The sequence below is a fragment of the Microcebus murinus genome, chromosome 15, assembly GCF_040939455.1.
Source record: "Microcebus murinus isolate Inina chromosome 15, M.murinus_Inina_mat1.0, whole genome shotgun sequence".
Classification (NCBI taxonomy): domain Eukaryota; kingdom Metazoa; phylum Chordata; class Mammalia; order Primates; family Cheirogaleidae; genus Microcebus; species Microcebus murinus.
In genome coordinates, this window is record NC_134118.1 from 37,546,899 (window position 1) to 37,569,288 (window position 22,390).

The window sequence follows — 22,390 nt, forward strand, 5'->3', positions numbered from 1 at the left end:
CTGGACCTGCTACAGGCTGATGTCCCCCAGGGGGCGATAACCGGTAGGCAGGAAACACAGATCTGCAGCTGACAGGAGATCTCCAGGAGGTGTAAATCTGAGAGTTCTTCTTTGTTCATTATTCAGGTCATGTTTATGGAGACTCTGCTGCGTGCTGAGCTCTGTGCTAAGCATGGGGAAGTACGGTCCATGCAGGCCCGGCTCACAGAGGGCAGGTGTCTAGAAGTGGCGATGACAGAGCAGTGACAGGTTCTCATAAAGGAGAAGGAAGGAGCAGCTAAGCTGAGACCTGAGCATAGGACAAGTAGGATTAGGCCGAGGCCAAGGGGGGAAAGTGTTCCGGCATGGGGACAGCACGTGTAAGAACCGTGAGGTGAGCTGTGCGTGACCGTGTGGGGATGCAGGTGCACAGGGCCGCAGAAGTGGAACAGGGACTTGACAGCGTACAACAGCACTCCAAGGTGCTGGATAGATGAGAACCATCCAGCATGCGAGGGCAGCCGAGGGAGGGACCCATGGCTGTCTGGCCTGTGCTGAGAAGCCTGTGCAGAGAAGCGGGAAACGGAGATGAGATGGCAGAGAAGTAGGAAGAAACCAGGACAGCATTGGTGTCACAGAAACCAAAGAAAAGACAAGTTTCAAGAAGAAAGTGTCAACTTCACGTTCGGCCTCTTGCTCTCCATGTGTTAGTGTGGCCAGGCGGGGTTAGGCCACCCCGACTTGGCTGATCACTGCAGTGACCTTGGACAAGTTCCCCTCTGTGACCCTCGGCTTCCTTGCTGGGAAACGACAATGACAGGGCCTGCTTCGGAGGGCTTTCGAGAGCAAGACGACAGTGCCTGGCACAGGGCGGGCCTCAGTGTCAGCACCTCCTTCTCTTTGCCATGTTGCTGTGTCAAGTCCAAAACAGCGGCCACCCTCAGTCTCCTGAACTCCTGTGGCGTCTGTAGCCTTTTTGTCTTTCACTCCTGCCCTCCCAGGTGGGACCTTTCCATTCAGAAATCCCACTGTTTACGCTGAAAACACCGTGGCCGTTGCACGAGGCCGGGAGCTGTCTGGAAGAGTTCATGAGGAGACACAGCTGTAGCAAAGCCTCAGCGGCTGGATGAGATTCGGTGCGGGAGAGCACCAGGTAGTACCCGGGGATGCCAAGGTGTGGGACCGGCGAAGGCCCGGCATGTTTGGAAAGGAGAGGGCACGGCTGGTGGGAGCAGAGGGCGGAGAACAGCCGAGAAGCGTGGCCGGTGCACACGGAGCTGGAGTATGGAGCCGCGGGATGTCGCATGGGGATGGAGCCGGGAGCCAGCGAACAGCTAGGAGCACCACTGCGCAGTGCACGTGGGGGCGAGCAGGGCGGGCCAGCCCCAGAGATGCTGTCGGTCAAGGTGAGAGTGAGGCACGTGGGAGGCAGTGGAGTTCTGCGTGTGCAGAGCAGCGGCAGCGCTGGGCACGCTTGCGCTCCCCTCTCACAAACAGGGGTGAAGGTGGAGAACTGAGGAAGGTGACACCAGAGCCACCCAGCATGACAGGCATGGAGTAGAAGAGGGACAGCCAAGGAGAAGGGGCTTTAATGGCACCCAGGAATCAGGGGCAGCAGGATTGGGCAAAGCTGTGTCTGGCAACAAGTGAGGGGGGTGGTTTTTAAGAGAGGAGCTCCTAAAGAGAGGTAGGCGAGGAATCTAAACATACGGACACAGGGCAGATCGTAACCACTAATGCTCGATTATTTGATAATATAAGGTAAGAAACCAGACAGAAGCGAGTAATTGCAAGATCAGCTGAAGGCATTTTAAAAAAAGGAGAGATCTGAGTGCTTGTGAAGGTGTAAGACCAAAGCTGTGGAACAAGCCAGGCCTGGGGGCGCACACCTGTAGTCCCAGCCACTTGGGAGGCTGAGGCACGAGAATTGCTTGAGCCCATTAGTTCGAGGCTGCAGTGAGCTATGATCACCAGGCACTCCAGCCTGGGTGACAGCAAGACCCTGTCTCTAATTTTTAAAAAAATGCAGAACAGAGGAAATAAGCATCTGAGGAAGGGTAGAGAAGTGGAAAGTGATGGGGTTCAGAGCGCAGGTGGAGGGGTTGTTTGATGAAGGAGGAGGAAGAGGTCACCCTAGAAAATTCTGGCCCTGGCCTCAGCCGATGTCACTGTGAAGTGGGAGGTGCGGGCATTTGCTGAGAAGGCAGGTGGGAAGGAAACCGCCCAGAGTGGTCACTCAGGTATGGGCACCAAGAGTCGATGAGATGAAGGAACACAAGGATTAGTGCACAGCGAGTGCCACCAGGAGGTCTAAGTCCAGGATCTCCCTCCTCCTTCTGTCCTGTTTTAACACAAGGTGGACTCTGGGCCCAAGACAAGCTTGGGGATTGAGACCGGCAGCACGTTTCACTGGAGCGAGGCTGGGCTGTAGCAGTGTCAGAGTGTCTGCTCTCCGAGTCCAAGCTGGAGATGGAGCTGTGGTCCTAAACGAGCTCTGAAGGACTGGACAACGTTGGAAGATTTGCAAGATCCCGTCTTCCCTCCCCTGTAGACACGCCGGCCTTGGGGAATCGGAGGGAAGAGAGACCAGCACACAGCACTGAGGCCTGCGACGTCACAGTCGTCTTCTCTGGAGACGCATTCGCTGTCCTGAAACCAGTGTTCTCTGACAGTGGCAAATTAGTAGCTTGTGCTGCTGCCACCATTGTTTCAAGTCTGTTGCTTTGTGTGCTTAGCTGATGAGTGGGGTCGGTCTTTCAGGGTTGGTGTGACAAGCACTGATCTTTGTCACCGTCTTGTTCAAGGTTAGCCCCGGCACATCTGGAACTAGCATGTGCAGTAGACCAGAGATCCCTGCCAGTGGGGGGAATCCTGTGACACAAATATGAATGGCCTACTATGTGTCGAGCACTGTGGGAACAAAAAGGTGATTGAGAAATCCCAGGTGCTGTTAGATCAGTGGAGAGATTTTATAGTGTAAATTTATGACCCAGCTGATAAATTACGGTCATTAGATGAATTTCCTTTATTTCGTTGCTTTGGTCTGATATGTCGGTCATAATTCATACGTTGAAATCCTACCTCCCAAGGTGATGGTATTAGGAGGCAGGGCCTTTGGGGGTGATTCCATCATGAGGGAGGGGAGGAGTCCTCACGGATGGGATTAGCTCCCTTATAAGAAAAACTTCAGAGAACTCCCTCACGCCTTCCACCATGTGAGGACACAGCAAGAGCCATCAGTGAGAAAGCAAGCCCTCGCTAGACACGGAGTCTGCCTACACCTTGGTCTTGGATTTCCCAGCCTCCAGAACTGTGAGAAATGAATTTCTGTTGTTTATAAGCCCCCTGGGCTGTGGTGTTCTGTTACAGCAGCACATATGGACCACACGAGCATTGGCTCCTATAAGGGAAGGGACCCTATCTTTTGTGTGCTCTAGAAATCCAGTTCAATCTCAGTGCCTATTTGGGTTCTACACAGTCTACACTCAAAGATAATTGGCCATTGAATTTTCTAAGATTGCAGAACATCCACACTTTCAGAAAAACCTGCCTTCCTATTACTTGTCAGTAAATGTAGGAGGTTGGAAAAGGATGGTAGTTTATTCCTCAGCCCTTTGCCCGTCTTTTTTCTAAGAATCAGGCAGGGTGGTTCACAGGTGTTCTGAATGCCAATTTAGTAACACCAGACACTCTCCAGACCTAATTTTCACTTGGAATTACCTTTTATCCATACTTTGGAATAAACAAACGCTTAGAGGATGATGGGCTGCCTCATGTGTCAGCTGTTTTAAATGAACAACCCTAATAATGTTTCACTGTACTTGAATTAGATATAATAAGTCATACCTGGTTAACTTGCACTCCATTGGTTTGAAGTTCATGGAAACTGGCATAGGACTAAGCTGTAGTTTCGTTTTTATTATCTAAGAGCATCCAAAGAAATTAGCAATGAGTGATAGGAACCAAGACTTAAACAGAAGGTGTTTTCAAGTGGCATTAAGCATTTTGGAAGCCTTCATTTACATAGACACACTGATGTCCTATTTATACATCATTCCTATCTATTGAAAACTCATCCCCTAATGATTCCAGGTAGATAGCATTTCATTAGCCTAGTTGTTGCATGTACAGGTTGAGTATCCCTAATCCAGAAATCCAGAATGTTCCAAAATCTGAACTTTTTGAATGCTGACATGACACTCAAAGGAAATGCCTTTTGTAGCATTTTGGATTTCAGATTTTCAGATAAGGGATGCTGAACAACTATAATACAAATATTTCAAAATCTGAAAATACCCAAAACTCAAAACACTCTGGTCCCAAGCAGTTCAGATAAGACATATTCAACCTGTATTTAGAAGTAGCAAAACCATATATTTTAAAATAAATAGTCCATAATTCAGTCTTTTACTATAATCTAGGCATGCACCCTAATGTGAGTTAATGACACTTTACTGCATCTGGTTGCCCTGTCCTTTTATATCATGAGATCTTGGCAGATAAGTCGCAGAAGTATGAATTAAATCGAATCTGGGCCCTTCTGTGTCCAGAAAGCTGTGGTGAGCCTGCTGAAGAGAGGGGAGTATGGAGAGGGGCCATGAGGCTGGATGAAGACATGGCTGGTAGTCAGTTGACTTCCCTTACAGAAAGTCTCTTCCAATTAAAAGGAATTTATATTAGCACAGAAACACTCAGAAAAGTGGCTTTGTTAGCTGTTTTGTTTGAAGTAATTTTTAGGCTGAGCTTTTAGACAAAAGTATTTAATTACTGGACTTTATTTTCCTTTTCTTGTCATGGTTCATGAGTTTTGCAGCCACCTCCTTTTTTTGACTAATTATACTGAGCAGTTGTCTGTTGCTCTCCAAATTCTGCCAAACAGCTGTTATTGTTGGGTGGTAAGAGAAAGAAAAGGCACTCCTCACAAAAACTTGTTACATCCTAAAATACAAAGTAAATAAAACAAAAAGAAAGCCCAGTTGGCCCGTTCTCTTCATCCCTACAAGGTTTAAATAATTAGACCACGAGGTCAAATGTCCCGATTCTGCATAACCACTCATGCATTCCCTGACTGTGCACGATGTAAACTTGTCTTCTTTCCTTTTGGGGCCACTAGTCCTGTCACAGCCTCTGCACTTGCTGAGCTTCTTGACCTGCTGGACAGCAAAGCGATTTCTTCATCAGCTGCTAAACAGGTATGTGCACAGCCCCCTGGAGCTTCTGACTCCCCCACTGTCCAGTAAATGTTTTCTGTGACACTGAAATGCCATCACTAAGTGACTTTCATCATGGAAGTATTAAATGCTTGCAGTGATATTTTTATGCTGAAAGGTAGAAACATTCCATGGAGCCAGGATGTAAAGCCAGGCAGGTAGTTTGCTTCTCGTCATTGCTGACCGGGGGAAGTAGTTACTGTTTGGCTTCCCCTGAGTGTCTCCCCCAAGCCTTTGACACGGGGGCTGCAGACCGTGAGCAGCTTCCCCAAGTCCAAGGCAGCCTCAGCTCGGCTCCCCCCAGCCTCCCAGCCAGCCCCAGGGCCTCCTCTGCCTCTACCACATGAAAACTCAGAGAAACAGCATTGTCCTAGGTGGTCTTTTGTCTCATTTGCACCTCCACCTAACAGTCCTGGGTGGGTGGAAAGATTCTGGGAATTTAGAAATTCTTACAAATAAGTATTCCTACAAATTTAGAAAGATAAAGAACACCTAGGCAGCTGCCTCATCTCAACTTCAGAGATCGCAGCTGTCAATGCTTCAGCCAGAAACTTAATGTTATTTTAATGGTGCCTTTGCATTTAATATTAATCTGCAGCGACAGTAGTGGCAGGTTACAAAGTGAGGCTTTGGGAAAGTGGCTGCTTTTGGCTAATTATGAGGCACTGTGGAGCATACACTGGGCTCTGCTGTGAAACTGGAGACAGGAACTCATAAAGGCTCTGTTTACCCACCTCAAGTGGGGCTGTCAACCACAGGGACTTTGCCACATTTAGGAAAGGCTTCTGGTTGTGTGGATGTCAGAGGAATACAAATGTTTATGACAATGCTCAGTGGTTGTAGAAAGAATAGATGTCCTGAAGGCAGGAAAAAAAAAACTATATACATAAGAACAGATGAATTATAGCATTTGAAATGAAAGAGGGGAAAAAATCTTCCCCTTCTATCTACCCATCCTGCCCCACAAAAAACAAAACAAAAAAACCCTCCTGCAGTGAATTAGATAGTTCCAGTGGGAAGAAATGGGAAACGCTGGAAGATGCTGACAGCTAGGTTCAGATATGGAGACACTTTCAGATTTTATCAACTTTCAACATGTTTAAAAGAGGTGGGTGAATCCTGGTTTCTGTGAGGCACTCAAACTAAAATAAAAGCCTGATTAGAAAGGTGTTTAGTGTGTGTGCTATGTAAGGGAATCTTACATATCATTGCCTTGGAGGGGGGGCTGCTTTTTCATTTTCTACTTTTTGTTTTCTGCTTTTAGGAAAATCATTGATTTTCTGGGGGAAACTAATATATGTTATAAAGAATCTACATACAAAAAAATACAAAGATTCTCAAATTCTACCATCTTGAAATAACTACCATTAATATTGGGTGAATATCATTCCAGGCATCTAGCCAAGCATATATGCAGAAGGAGGAAATGAAGGAAGATGGATGAGTAGACATGAGGTTAGAGAGACAATGACTTTAAAAAATACGATGTTTTCGTGTTCTTTTTTAAATTTTATTTTTAAGTATACAGTTCATTGGTTTTTATTTAGTATATTCACAAAGCTGTGCAACCATCACCACCATATATTCCAGAACATTTTTATCATCGCAGGAAAGAAACCCTGTGCTCATTACTCCCTATTGACCCCTTCCCCTAGGGAACCACTAACACACAAAATCTGTGTTCTGTTTCTGTGGATTTGCCTGTTCTAGACTCATAAATGGACTCATACGACATGTGGCCTTTTGTGTCTGGCTTCTTTCACTAACAATGTTTTCAGGATTCATCCATGTTGTAGCATGTAGAGTACTTCACTCCTTTCTTATGGCTAAATATATTCCATTGTATGGAATATACTGTTTTTTTGTTTGTTTTGGCGACAGGGTCTTGCTGTCACCCAGGCTGGAGTGTAGTGGTGTGATCATAGGTCACTGCAGCCTCCAACTTTTGGGCTCAAGCGATGCTCCTGCCTCAGCCACCTGAGTAGCTGGGACTACAGGTGTGCACTACCATACCCGGCTAATTTTTCTATTTTTTGGAGAGACAGGATCTCACCTGTGTTCCTCAGGCTGGTCTTGAACTTTTGACCTCAAGTCATCCTCCCACCTTGGCCTCCCAAAATGCTGGGATTACAGGTGTGAGCCACCGCACCTGGCCAGTATACCATATTTTGTCTATCCATTTATCAGTTGATGGACATTTGAGTGGCTTCTACAGTTTGGCTATTAGAAATAATGCAGCTTTGAACATTCATGTACAAGTTTGTGAGTATATGTTTTCAAAGTTCTTAGGTGAAGAATACCTGTAGTAATGGAACTTCTGGGTAATTTCACTTTGAGGAAATGCCAAACAATCTTCCAAGACAGCTGCACCATTTTACATTCCGACCTATAATGTACATGGGGTCCAGTTTCTCCATGCCCTCGCCAGCACTTGTTATCGTCCATCTTTTTGATTGTAGCCATTCTAGTGGGTGTGAGGTAGTATCTTACTGTGGATTTGATCTGCATTTCCATAATGACTAATTATATTGAAGGTATTTTTGTGTCTTGTTTTTTCTATATTGTGCTTTGTTAAAATAAGAAAAAATGTGTTGCCATTAATTTTTTCTGAGTTTAACAGAAGGGTCCAAGAATGCCTTAGATTTTAGAAACCTGTGAGCCAGAGCAGAGAGACTCTGATTCCACTGGTTATTGATGTTGCCTCTGACAAGATGGGAAGAGGCCCCATTAAGTGATTTGATGGCCAGGGGGTGAGAAAAGGTGACCGAGTGTCATCCTAGCGATGACAGACACACAGAAAGAATCATCGTTTCCTGAGAACATTCTGAAATCCAGAGACTCTCCCCTTTGTTTTCTAATTTGTTATTTGTCTGTCCCCGCCTGTCTGCCACTGCCCATCACTTTCATTCCTTACATGTTTCGCTGCACCCTCCTCCCGGGTGTCCCAGCAGTGTCTCTGAGATTTACAAACCTTGTCCCTTCAGCACGCCAGGGCCAGGGGAGTCAGGAGTTTGCTGCCATGAAGCAGCCCTATTTTTTCAGAAACAGAAATAGAAACTGGAAGGTTCTGTGTCATCATGAGCAACCTCCTGATAACCGTAGACAGAAGCATCCTGCGTTCCTCTCACCAGACTCGGGGCTGTGTACTGAAGTGGCGAGTGGCAGTGCCCACCCCCTCCCCTCACTGGAGGCAGGGCCAGCTTGGAACATCAGACTCTCACAGCTAACAGGACTCACAGCCTCCCGGGATTTCTGGTGACACTGAGGCCCGGATGTCCAGGCTGCTGGTCGGATCAGGGCTCGGGGAATGGTGCAGGGTGTACACGCGTCTCTGTGCACGCCTGGAAACAGATGTGGATGATCCCATCTCCGAGGACCGTCCAGCTGATGTCCCAGTGGCACTGGGCTGGATCGGGTTCTGTAGAGACGGAAATCACATTTAACACACAAGTGTGTCATTTACCCAATCTCCTCTTTAAAGAGAAATCGCCAAAAACCTTTTAACATAGAAAATGTTATATCAAGAGCTAAAGCTGCGTTGCAAATGACTGGATGTCTTTTCCTCTCTCAGTGCTTCGGTTCTTTGCACGTGTTACTGTGCCCTGCTCTGAGGGGCTCAGGTTGATGTTCGTGCTTTTTGAGAAGAGAATGACCTTTCTCAGTCCTTGCCTTTGACCACAGAGAGGGTCTCTGTGACCACAGAGGGGTCTCCTTTCTCTGTAATTGTCACAGCTCCCTCCCTGCCATCAGCAGGTCTGTCCTCCACACCCTCACCTTGGAAGTCTGGGGCAGGCAGGGGCCTGTGTACTTTCCTTCGAGATGCTTTAAAAATAGCTTTAGTTGGAGAGACAGTTGGGTAGCAGTGACGAAGAGGGTGTGTGAATCCGGTCCCCAGGGAACCAAAGACTGAGCCTGTCCCATCTGTCAGAGCTGGCCCCGAGTCTCTGCATGACTGGGGACTCCCAGCCTGCGTCACCCCATGCTTTTGGTGCCGCTTATTGACACCCAGGGCCAGCACTGCACTGGAAATCCTTGTTACGTGTGTTTGTCCTGAGTGAGCAGCAGCAGCGGCCGGGAGCTGCACTCCTGGCCAGAAACAATGGCACTTGGATAGCACTTCCCAGGGCGTGATTACGCACGGACAAAAGCCGAGGATTTATGCCGCAGCACAAGGCTCGGCAGCCACAGAGGCAATCATGGGAGTGTCAGGAGGGCCAGGGGAGCAGGAGAGTCTGGCCAGGAGACAGGGCCTGCCCAGCTCTGTGGCTCCCACCCTGCTGGCTCCAGCCAGGACTACACAGTCCTTGTTTTAAATAGGAATTCGCAGCGGATGGGACAGCTGGAGTCATCTGTGTCAGCCCAGGGAGCTGGGGGTCTGTGCTGTAGTGGCCGCTTCAGTAACTGCGAAGTTATTATGTCCTGACTCTGGGAGTAAAGAGCAACAAAGGGCTCCCCTTTGTTCCTGGAGGCTGCTGAATGACATTTCTGTGGTGTCACTGCTTTGTGCCCCAACCCACCTGCCCCACCCTCTCAGCGAGCAGCCAGCCTCACTGCGTTTAAAAGCATCTGTCTTGGCGGTGCACTGTGTTGCCTTCTGAACGGTGTGGGTTGGAAGTGCCCCAAGCACACCGCCACCAATCCGGTGGTTTGGGCCCAGGCAAATCCAACTAGCATTTGAGCCGTCAGGCCTCAGCGGTACCAGGGCCTGGCAGAGGTGGCTGCTCGGCTCTCGGTGTCCCCTGTGCTTCCAGCCCGCAGCAGGCTGGGAGACTCCCCCGTGTGGGCACAGACGCGGACCCAGGAGGGCCCGGCTGCCCTGCTTCCAGCCGCGGCTGTGTCTGCTGAGTGCCTCCGCCCCGCGTTCCTGGAAAGAGTCGCAGTGTAGCTTCTTTATGAGCAAGTCCTCACTGGTGGTTTCTGTTTTGAGACCTTTCTCTTCCTGAATGTTAGACATTTTCAACTAGGAGCTTTTTGGGGGATCTATGTAGATGAACAAAATGAACACTGGTCAAAGCCTAGCTACCTCCCAGTAGGGGAGGATTTAATTAAGTTATGATAATATATCTGATGAATATTGCATTGTTTAATATAAAAGTATTTCTGTAGTAAGTGGGGGGGAAAAGGACACAAATTGTACGCACTTTATGGTTACTGTGCTACAAAACAAAGAAAAAGATGGGAAGGAAAAACAAAAATATTAGCATTGGTTATCTTGAACAGGAATGCAGGTGATTTCTTTTTATCTTTTCTGTATTTCCTTATTTTCTGCAGTGAACATGTATTAACATAATTAGAAAAATGTTTTTAAAAATTTAAGTTTCAATTCAAGAAAAATAAACATGTAAGGGTAAGAGGGCAGAGAGTCTCTTAAGACTTGCTATGGGGCAGCTTCCAAGTATAAACTGTGTTAGAAAATGTTCTGGTCTACAGTCTCCGTGCTGCTGACACTCCATGAACAGGCGTGTTGAGGACAGGGAAAATCCTTCCTGCTGTGTGCACCTCTCTCAACGCCTTCCTCATTGTCAGGCTTCGTGAATATTTGATGAACCGAGTTAGAGGCATGTGTGTCCTGCATTTTGTAAGCGTAGGGGCAGGCTTTCCCTGAGCAGGCAGGGCTGGGCAGCGGTGGCCAGAGGGGTGCCCATGGGGCCTTGCACAAGGACCCACCAAGCGCCCCTCCCTGCCACGGTTGCTGCACGCTCTAATGAGCCGGCTGAAGGTACGGTTCTGTTGTACCCGTGATAAATATTTGCAGTTTGTTTTGATTTTGACTGGGGGAAACTTTGAGCCCTGCTGAACCTCAGAGCATCTTCCCCTACATTGCTTTGCTGCACGTGCTAATTTTTGAAGAGGGCTGTTTTTCCAGGAGGGATGAATGGCTCCCGGTTGGGCCGTCTAGGTGGGGGCAAGGTAACAGGCAGGGCTCCGTGCTGCGTAGTGACTGCAGCCCTGGAGGGAGGCGGTGCCAGCAGGGGGCTGGCAGAGGACACCCCCACTCTGGCTGACACTAGAAAACATGAGGAAAATAAGCATCCTAGAAAATGCCTTCCTTAAAAATCTTTTCCTTTTCTTCCAGGTTTGATCAGTTGTGGGATTTGTTGTCATTTTTTAAGCAGAAAAATACACAGACTATTAACTGTGAATTATCCTAGTCAGATTTGGATCAGCCCTACCTGTAGGAGATTATGTGGTAGGCCAGGGCCCCCGGTGGATTATAGTGTAGGTTTTTAGTTACTCTCCATTTTGTATCTTCATTATGGGGCTACTTTCCTCTCCCCCCTCCCCCAGTCATGTTTCCCAGCAGGCCGAGCTTCTGGACTTTAAGTGCAGTGGTTACTTCCTGCAGCCTGTAGAGCCCCATCCTTCACTACAATGTCACCTCAATTAATTAATTCAGGGGACGTAGACAGATCCATCACGGGCCCTCTGACTGCCGTGAGCAGGAGTCTGTGAGTGATGGTCATGCCCACGCCTTCTGTGGCCCCTCTGCCTGCGGGGAGCAGCCGGGTCTGAGTCGGCAGCTGGGGGGGACTCACCATCTCTCTGGGCACAGTGGGCACCGGGCTGATGCAGAGGCCTCTCTTCTCTGTACCGAGGGAGAAGTTCAGCATCAGGAGGAAACTGGGGGTTTATCTCCATCTAGAGGGGCCTGGTTCCCTGGCCGTCTGTCAGGGATTTTCGGGCCAGACAGGGCGCCAGCGGGGCAGCCAGGCGCCCTTTCCCCCCTCGGGCCAGGCCCACGCAGCTGGGTCTTAATTAAATCTGCTCACCCCTGCCCCAGCCGCACATGCCACAGCAGCAGCAAGCGGAGCTGGCAAAAGGGCTGACTCCGCTTCTCTTTCCTTCTCTCTCTCTCCTCCGGCCTGTAGGTGTTTGAGGAGTTGTGGAAGAATGAAGGGAAGACTCCAGCGCAGATCGTGTCAGAAAAGAAGCTTGAACTCATGCAGGACCAAGAGGCACTGGAACAGCTCTGCCACTCCGTGATGCAGGGACATCCTCAAGTGGTGACTATCACAGGCTGGGGGTGGGGGGCGGTGCCAGGGCAGCCTGCAGGGCCAGCCCAGAGACACAGCCAAGAGCCTTTCCGCCACTCGCAGTTGCAGCCCAGAGGCTCTTCCTAATAATGGGGGGCCAAGTTTCATCAATAATTCCCTAATTACTATTGTCAGCTCTTTAGTTAAGGTCAAAATAGATGAAATTAGGTGAATAATGGAAAAATACAACTTCTTTTCCTATAAGAAGTCCTCCCACTCTGGAGTTTACTCTCCACCGAGGGGTGGTTTAAAGGGGCATGAGCCACACTCATGAAATCCAGGTTTCTGCCCTCCCAGCCTGCTGCCCTCTCCCAGGGTTGGCACTTCGAATCTGGTGTGGCTAGTTCTACTTCGTAAGGATGACCTCTCCATAAACCCACAGGCATTGCTGCAGGGGACCAGGGAAGATACGGAAACTTCCTGTCTTTAAGAGGTGGGAAGAAAGGTAGAAGGAAAAAGGATTTGTAAATTGTGGAGAAAATCCTTGACAGGAGCATGGCTAAAAACCAGGTCGTTCTGTGTTCTTAGCACAGCACAAGGTAGGAAAGCTACAATGAGGCAACCCTCCCTCCTCAAGTCTAATCATATTGTCTGGTCGTATTTTTCATTGGGGGAAAAATAATTGTTAGTATCTTTTTCAGAATAATACCCACTCACCTATCAGCCTGCCAGGGACACTAACAGCTCTGTAAAAAGCTCTTGATAAGGAAAATGAGCCCGCGAGGGGTCTCGGCAATCTCCATCATCCTGCCTCATCTGTAGTGACTGATAAAGACACCACGAGTCCTGTGCCATTATTGCCGCCGAGACGCGGCAGAGCAGGAGGTCGGAGCCCTCGGCCTGATAGTCAGGGCTGTTTGACAGGAACTCGGCGCCTCCTGCGTCACCCCCCTCCCCCGGCTCTGCACGAGCTGCCAATTCATAGATCTGCTTTCTAATAAAGGGATCTGGTCAGGCGGCGCGGGGGGAAGCAAGCTGTGCGCTTCTGCAGCTGCTGAACATCACTGGAGAATCAGAGCGGTGTCCTCACCGCCCGGGCCGGGACGCATCTCCAGGGCATTGTGCACTTAGGAGTCTGTGTCCTCGTGTCATTGTGGCGCCCCAAAGGAGAGTGTGCTGGTTCCTGCACGCATGCTTCTCTAGCTGTTGGTGGTCACTTCTCATTCATTTTAATCAGAAGGCAGAGTGGCAGAAACCTCCTCTGAAAACAGGAGCCTGGAAACCTCCTCAGAAGTGCTCCCTCCCTTTGTCCTTTCCTCATTTTATATCTAATACTAATGGGAAGAAGAAACTGAATTTAATTTTCAGTAAACTTAAACCTTAGTTTGGGATTTCTAGGTATGAGTCTCTTCATTCTCTCCTCTTAAACAATGTCCATCTCTAAAGGTAATGGATGTGAAGAAGGGCAACCCCAGAGCCATAAATAAACTGATTGGGTTGGTCCGGAAGGCGACTCTCAGCCGAGCAGATCCAGCTGTGATAAAGGCGACTCTGGAGAAGCAGCTGTCCTGCCACGGGTCCTGTCCCCCGGCCTGAGGGAGAGCGGTGCAGCGGCCCCTGAGAAAGCTGACGTCCTGTGCCCTGGGAGCTGGCATCTCGCAGTCCCCAGCCCGAGCCACACCTTCCACGAGCTGTGTCCTGCCCGAGTCCTCGCCCTCTGGACCCCGGGCCTGGGGCGCGGCCTCCACAGAGAACACAGCTGCAACCCCATTTGCTTCACTGACAGCAAAGGCATCATGATGGCAGAGCTGTGGTTAGGGAATAACACGTTCTTTTGTTTAGTAATTCTAAACTAAATAAAATGTGTGTTTCAAATACTGTTACCATTCTAAGACAACTTCATTCTATGGTTCGTTCAACAAGTATTTTTGAGCACTTGCTAAGGGCTGGCCGTTGTTCTAGGTGCTGGGCATTAGCAGGTTAGCTGTGATCAAGGGACTATAATTTGGGTGCAGTATATTTAGACCTAAAAACAGGTAAATGAAGATGAAAACACAATAAAATAAATTGGCACAGTGGAAACACATGTTTAGGGAGGTCTCAAGAGGGTGTGGGAAGAGAATGTTATCAGTATTAGTATCAGGTGTCTATTTGTGGTAACCAGCTGGTCCACTGAGTAAAGTGATATTGCCACTTCAACTCCCTACCGATTTTAGAAGGCATAGATCAGAGAATAAATGAATTTTTTTAAAAAAATGCAACAGAAGTTTTCAAATAAATTTAATGAATAAAATATATGCTGAAATATCACATAAAAAATTAACTTACACTTCAAAGATTGTGCAGGTGACACAATTCCCCCCACAACTCCCTCCAATCCTCAGGCCACAAAAGATAAACAGAAAAAAAGCTGTAACATCAAACTGATTTGTTTTGCGTGGAAAGAATATTATAAACTAGTAAATCCAAATCATGACCTTTAACAATAATCACGGTGCAGCTGACAGCATCACAAGGCACGCTGGGCCGCCTGCGCTCCTGTCCTCACGACAGTACTGTTTCCACTGCACTGGAGCACTCGCTCCTTTGTTCATTATGTGCCTTCGTTACCTCTGACTCACGTGCTTGCTTTTAAAGACCGGTTTTGCAAATGCTGTTTTTAAAAAGCATACTTGTCAAACAGTGACACCTGCAAGAGAAGAAACTCTTTGGAGGCCCCGATTTTGAGCTGTGAATTCTCTGGCCTACTGAGAACAACAGAAACGCTTCTGTTGTGAAGGGTACTCCAGTGGCAGCTGCGGAACTGGAGGAAAGTGGCCCCCCCCCCATTCCAATTTAGCGACCAATGGTTCCTGCCTTGTAGTGTCCCAGGACTTCCTAAGAAATAGTGATAAGAAAAGTGTCCTTCTTGCCCAGCCAAAAAGAGAGAGAAAGGAAGGAAACCAGTTGTGTGGTTTATTTTAGACAAGGGGGAGGTGGCATTTTTTAAAAATAACATTTAAAAAAATTAGTGACTTTGAATTATAAGAAAATATGTTACGTCATCCAGGAAGACAACTGTTCCACGATCTGTTGCAGTACGGAAAACCACTGGGTCTAAAAGTAATTTTTACCAAACCTCTCTATAAGAGAGAAAGGTAAAATCAATTCTACTTGCTCAGCAAGTCACTGAATTACAAATGGGCAAAGGTAATCTGAAATTGGAATCTGGCAGGATCTTTATTTTCTAAGAAACAAGTTTCGGTTTTGTTTTGTAAATTCCATTTTCACCAAAAGTTCTGGCTTCTTGGTGATTAAACCATACACGAAGCACTGAAGAAATAATCTTTCCAGACCGTTTGAAATTAAGAGCTTACTTAAATGGGGATGCAGCCAAAGACAGTTTACCCAAACTATTATATCAAATGAAAACCATATTACGGACGGATCATTCCCAGAGAAAAATGCCATCACTAAAACACTTGATCTTTACAGACTAATTCTGGTTCAGCTCTGACAACTGCCTGTTGTCTTGAATGCCAACTTCTGAAATCCTGAAAACTGGACTTCGTACGTTACCACTGCTACTAGAAGAAAACTAAAATACAGCCCTGAATGGAGCCTGATGAGATAGTTGTGAGATATGTTTACATAACAGCCTAAAAAATTCACGAAGTACAGCTTTGCTCATAAACGGCCGTAGTGAAATACAATCTTACATTCTTGTGTGAGTCTGAATTTAGTCTAGTTAGGGGTTTACTATTCCTAGGAGAATCTTATTACAGTGTACGAGTTGGCCCCATAGAGAAGCCATTGCCATCTGTCATTAGAATCCACACACCTGTAGGCCGGTGTATAATGCGGAGGGTCTGACTGAAAGCGGAATGTACTGGAAAACTGGCTTGAACCAGCTCTGTCTGGTCAGGCCCAAACTGTATGTGCTGCTTGAAGAGGCTGGCTGGTGGGACGGGAGGAACAGCCCCAGCACCCGCATACTACCTGGCATAGAGGAAGTGTTCAGTAAAGGTTCCCTTACTTTATGAAACAGATTAATGGATTTATGGAGCCCATTTGTAAGAGAGGCTGGTGATACCAACTACTAACTACACTAGGCTTTTACATTCTGGGTCATTCAGATCTAGAAAGGAGCTATTTATCTCAGTCCAGTTTATGCATCAAAGTGAACTTCTGTTCCTCTCTTTCAAGATGGAGGTGTCCTAGGAAAAAGAACTTAAGATCATTATTGCACCAAGGTAAGGATATTTTAGCTAGGAACCCCCCACCACCACCACCTTTTTTTTTTTCCTTTAGTAATTATTGCTAATCTGGAAGAAGGCCATGAAGTTTTTGAAAGTACACAGCCTCCTCCAGCTTTGAGTTGGTTAATTCAGTATATCACTTACGGCCACAACCCACAATGTATACTGTACTTTTCATTTCAACTGAATTTTATCTGCATTGTTTCAAGGATTCTGCATAGTAGCTATTGGAAAAAAAACCACCAGATCTACCTGAAAGGCCATGTTCTTTACCCATCACCGTAAGCAGCATGGAAGTGGCTGCCACGCTTCTACGGCAGGTTTTAGACAAACGCATTGGTGGATTATTTTTGAGCAGCGCTGACCCTGGGTTGTGAGATGGAAGCATCCAAACGGAACCCTCTCATGGCCTCCCTTAGTCAGATAGCTTAGCAAAAGTCATGTACGTAAGGGCATCACTACCATCCCTCTTTTAAAATATCTGCAGGGCAAAAAGTAGCCTTTTCACAGGTGGACCTTTTGTAGACTTGTCCCAATAAAAAGTAAGCTGACACACTAAGCAGCACAGGCTTCTGCGGCCTCAGCTCCATGAAATTTATAATCTGGCCTGAGAGCTTCCACCACCTTTGTCGAGTGCTAAAATGATAAAGTAAATCCAAACTCTCCAAAAGATGCCTGAAATGCATATCGAACTCATGCTGATGGAATCCTGTTGGCAGTCTTGTTACTTGTGTGGGTGACAGCGTTAGGTTTACTTACATCTTTTAAGACAGGAACAAAATCCATAGTGACCTGACAGGATAAGAAAGGTCAGTCCTCGCTAACATCATCATCTGTTCCAGGATTCTATGTGCAAAAAGGACAAAGAACTGAAGGCTTCCCCACTCTGTCCTAAAGAATCTCACCAAAAATCTTTCACTAAAGCCCTATTTATCCAGTTAATGAGCTGCTAGGGTAATCTGTCCTCCCAAAACAAGTAATGGCCTAATAAATGCCTGGATGTAGAGAGAATTTACTGAGGCAAAATTATCCTGAAAACCATTCTTAGTCTTCTGAGAGCTCCTTCTAAAGCATTAGGTTTATGATGGTCATTGAAAAAGGAAAAAAAAAGAGTCAACTCCATTCTCTTAAAATATTTCCTCAATGATGTGATTTAAGGGTGGAATATAAACTGGCTTGACAGTGTTCTGTTTTAAGCTGTTATTTGATGGAGAATTAGTGTTATGTGATTTACAGACTGACAGCCGAAGCTAGAAGGGGCCTAGAGTGTCTTCTTAATCACTTCAAGCTGATTGGCCTCAGCTCCAAGAGGACTGCAGTTTCCTGGAAGAGCGAATACTGCAAAGCAGGCTGAGCTTCACAGCAACCACGCATGACATTGGCCTGGCCCAGTGACTTGAAATAGCACATGCAATAATAGCTGTCCTGCAATACAGTGTTTCATAAAAACAGCTAGCATGACAGCCATTTCAGTAAACACGGAATTGGTAATTAGCAATTAAATTGAACTACCCTTAAATGACGACTGGAGCGTTTGCAGATATTTAACGTCACACCAATGTCAGGTCCCACCCCTGCTGGGCAGTGCGTCCCTACTGAAGGCCACCTAGACACACTGAGCCAGACTCAGAAGGGGCAGCCCAGCCACAACCCTAAACCTCTAAACAGACCTGGGAATCAACCCACATGACCACTACAGCCAAGCTGATTCAGAAAAAATGAAACCAGCTTCCAACCCTGCATGCCCCTGGCTGCCCAGATTAAATAGGCAACCCAAACATTCACATACCTGTTTGTGGATTCTCTTCATAAGAGGATGCTTTCCTGACAACACCCTGGCTCCATGTATCTCAATGGATTAAAACCAACAAGTACGTCAGACATAAATAAAAGCCTCCTGAGTACCTGTAAAAGCATTGAGTGCATCCTCCCTCTATATAACAGAGACATCAACTCCAACCTCAGCACATCAAAGTATTTTCCAAAATAATACTAAGCAAAATGGGGACAACTTCAAAATTCCTCTAAATACCAGGGAAAGGAAATATCTAATGACAAAGAAAATCACATCTCTAATTGATTATTCCAGCATCCCCATTTCATGGCTGGGAAATTACAGCTTCCCCCCATGAAATTATGTTTGAATTTCTTTGTTTAAAATTTTAAAAACATTTACTTGGCCGTTTCCAAAAATCAATTTTAAATATCCCAGTGCTCTCATATGTTTTGAGCCACAAAATTCACTCAGTCTAGAACTTTAAATCAGACCCTGAATTTTGCATCGAGGTTAATGTTGTGATGTTCCAGCAACCCTTGACACACTCACCTCTACTGCCCAGGCCCAGCAGGCCAGCCACAGCGACACCAGCCCCGGGGCTGCCCCAAAGGCCTGTGCCTCCTCTTCCTCTCTCCCCCATGTTCCTCCAACAAGTAGCACAGCAACTGATGTGGGAGCCTATCATATGGAACACTCTCAGACCACATTTTAAGCATGCCAGATATCTTCAAAAATTTCCCCCCGAATTCATTACACAAAACCATATTTCTAAGGGCCTCACCTATTTGTCTTGGGAGTGGAATATTCTACTTTACCTGCCTGCTACATGGTGTCCTCATATCTGCCTAGACCAATGTTCACTCGCCTGAATCTTTCAGAATCTGCTCTTCTATCTGTAGCCTCAGGTCTCTGCTGTTTTTCTTTTAGCATGTCCATCCCCTGCCCTGAATAACCCACTTCTGGTTATTTCACTCAACTACGCTGGCTTTTCTATTCTCTATACTGTATTTCCAGGTCAATTTTCTGACTTCATTTTGCAAAAGCCCAGATACAACCCTCTGGAGGAGGCCTGCGATGGATTCAGAAACATGAGCCTGTTTCCAATTCCAAGTAGGAAGTTGGGGGGGGGGTTATTGTGTGAATTTGCTGCCAGACTCCACCATGGGAAGTTACATTTTCCTGCCTGTCATCTCTGTCCTCCTTTAAAGTAAATCTGCTTCAGTACCTATTGAAAAAAATAAGAGGCACAAAATCAATCTCTTTCCCAAAGGGCACGTTGCACAAAGGAACCACGGTGTCCTATAATAAAGAACTACAGACTCAGGAAGAACTGACACCACCACCGGATAATGGAGAGAGGTGTAAATCAAATAAAAAGCCAAAGAACACAGTTTCCAGATGTGACTTTAGCATTCTGTGACCTGGTAAGTCCAAACAAGAAGATAAATACTTGTGCAAAACAAAGTTAGAGGATAATAATCTACAACTTAAATTCCACCTTTAACTGTTCCTTCTCTACCTTAAGCTACCTTCTTTTCTGACGGAGACATGTGGGCAGTGCAGATACAAGCAGGCCAGAATGCCGTGCCTCATACCTTCTAGCTGCTGCACCACAGCTGAGCAAACCACTTCTCAAGACAAACAGAAACGTGTGATGAACAGGTAGTGTCTTTGGTTTCTTGCTTGTATTATGAACCACTGTGAGGCTGGCTCCTAACAGCTCACCCAACCTAGGCGGGATCTCCTGGTGCCCTTGTGCTACGGGGCTGCCTCTCAAGTTCTCATTATAAAGCCGAAGCACAAAAGGGCCGCCTCTGCTCTGCAGTGTCCACAAGTGACTCTCTCCTGCATTCCCCTTCCTACGCGCTAGGGGCCTGATTAAGAACAAAAGGCGCTCTTACGGCACAAGCACCCGACCCGCCGCTGCCTCAGGGCTCTACAGAGATGCCCACAAAGAAAAAGAGAGAACCCGGTCTTTCAATTTCCCTCCAGACAGGGAGAGCATGCTCATTACCTGCTTCTCATCCGCTGACCTGGGCCCAAAATAGAGGGGAGTGGAATTTAATATCCATGAATATCAGTTGTTTATGGTCTCATTTTTAGCCCACACTTATTCTTTGTTTCCCTGCTTGGTGGTGGTTTAGCATGGCTGTGGCTCTAAGTATAATTATGTCTCCTGGAGCAGGCTGAATAAATACAGACAGCATGTTGGGGCCTTCTAATGAACCCCATTACTCAGAAGGCAGCACTTCCACGTGGAGCGAGTCCCCAGCAGGCACTTGGCTTTGCAGGACACCCTGAGACTCGTTTGCATTATATCCCAGCTCCCAAAGTAGGCTGTATGCTTCCTGTCTCTCTACAAAATGCAACATGTTAGCAAAAGCAAACATAATTTTAAATAATTACCAGTGTTTTTAAAGGCTGCATTTAGTTTATCTTTATCTTTTTCCCCCACTCCATACTTTCCCCCAAAAAACCCACTATGAAATGGCTTCACAAGTTAATCTATTTCTTTTCATAAAACACTTAAAAAATAACAATGGCTGTGTTCTTATATAGTATATAATACCATACTTTATCTGCTCAAACTCCTGAAAACCAAAGTAACAGTTTGCATACGTATACCCAATTTTGTGCAAATCTTACTAAAATAAGGCTACATTTAGTGTTTAGGTAGTGCCATACTGATTAAAGTAAGTTCTCAAGCAACAAGAAAAATTCTCTGCATCCCAAATTCTCTCCAACAACATCTGACTTTCCAGGCAGACAGCTGAGACTGGTGGAGTTGCCTGCACCATAAGGCAACATGCTGGGCAGAAGACAAGTGCTGGAATACAGTTAAAAGGGACGTGTGACATGTGCTTATGTGTGGAGGCAAGGGGGCTCCATCTTTAGTCTTCCCTTTTATAAAATGGAGGCCGAAATGCAGAAGGCAGCAGGAGCATCTGCGCAGCGGCAGGTGTGTTTCTTCCCATGGGCTGCTGAAGAGCTGGCCTTCTGACACGGAGCACTTCCAGAAATCACTGAGCCCCAATATTTGATTGATGCAATCTGAGCTGCAAGATGAATGACTCAAGGGTGCAGAGAGAATAACCACCAAAAAATGCAAGGAGGAAAAACTGAGCAAAGAAAACCACCAAGGGAGCAATCAGCTTATGAGGCTTACATTCTACACAACGTAAGGTGGAAAGACCCGGCATGAGAGAGAGGAGATATATAGAAAATTCCCCTCCCACAAATCAAGTATTGTCAGGAAATTTCAAAGTAGAAATTTTTGTAAGCAGCTTTGCATTTAACATTCAGTCAAGACACTAAAACCTTATAAAACAAGAACCTCTATTTTGAAAAAAAAAAAGAAGAAAAAAAAAAGCTAACAATAGGAGTCCTCGAAGTCACCCAGAATCTTGTAGCACAGAATGGAGTGTTCCTGGGCCAAGGCAGCCAGTTCCTTCAGGAACTCAGGGAAGAGGGCAGCGGCCAGCATGGTGTTCCTCACAGGCAGGGGCAGGCTTGGAGGTGCCCCAGCCACTCTGCCTCTGTTTGCCAAGAAGGGCTGAAGTACTCTTGGAGGACCATCCAGAAAGTTCTTTCCACTTCCTGTCCTAGAAGCCTCCTGAATGGGATCTGAAACCAGAAAGAAGACGGCCATAGTGACCCTCTGTCCACCCTCTTAAGTGAAGTGTGTGTGTTGGGAGGCAGGGGTAGTGGAGGGTATCTAATCACAGTTGCAGTTCCTCTAACTGGTTAAATCCTGAAGACAGCCCTTAAGCACTATGTGACACACATATCTGCGCAACAAATAACCTCCATGTGAGATTTTTACCCCAAATCCTGTATAAGAAACTTTGTGCAAAAATTGTGGCAAGAATATAGGTCTGTCAAGAACCCCCCGTGCCCAGAATGTGGGGGAGAAAAATGAAAAAGGCCTCTCCTACCACTGGCATCAACCGAGTGAAGACCTAGCTCGCCAGGATGTTTATTTAGGGATGACAAGGAACTCCACCTGCTCTCACAGCCTCCCAGTACGGGGTGACCGCTCTCCCTTTGCCTGTTTAGCCCTGGCCACAGAGCAGAGCTACGGCAGGGAGGCTGGGTTAAATGAGCTACTCTCTGCTGCTGCAGACTTCAGGGCTCCCCGTTGACCCCCAGTCTCCTTCTGAGCGAGATCTCTAACCTTTTATATAAAAGGAGAGTGGAAGATTCCTTTTGATC

The 22,390-nt window shown here is 46.8% G+C and overlaps 2 protein-coding genes across 2 annotated transcripts in view; one reads left to right on the plus strand and one right to left on the minus strand.

Moving 5' to 3' along the window:
- The window catches only part of GATB (glutamyl-tRNA amidotransferase subunit B), a 71,470-nt gene extending 57,424 nt beyond the window's left edge, over window positions 1-14,046 (plus strand). The window contains exons 11-13 of the mRNA XM_012783713.3: window positions 5,093-5,171; window positions 12,059-12,193; window positions 13,610-14,046. Of these exons, the coding sequence (XP_012639167.2) occupies window positions 5,093-5,171; window positions 12,059-12,193; window positions 13,610-13,759 (364 nt within the window). The 3' untranslated portion in view covers window positions 13,760-14,046. The remainder of the gene's footprint in view (window positions 1-5,092; window positions 5,172-12,058; window positions 12,194-13,609) is intronic.
- Window positions 14,047-14,426: 380 nt separating this feature from the next.
- Window positions 14,427-22,390, minus strand: part of FHIP1A (FHF complex subunit HOOK interacting protein 1A) — a 225,921-nt gene continuing 217,957 nt past the window's right edge. The window contains exon 13 of the mRNA XM_012783711.3: window positions 14,427-21,802. Within this exon, the coding sequence (XP_012639165.1) occupies window positions 21,549-21,802 (254 nt within the window). The 3' untranslated portion in view covers window positions 14,427-21,548. The remainder of the gene's footprint in view (window positions 21,803-22,390) is intronic.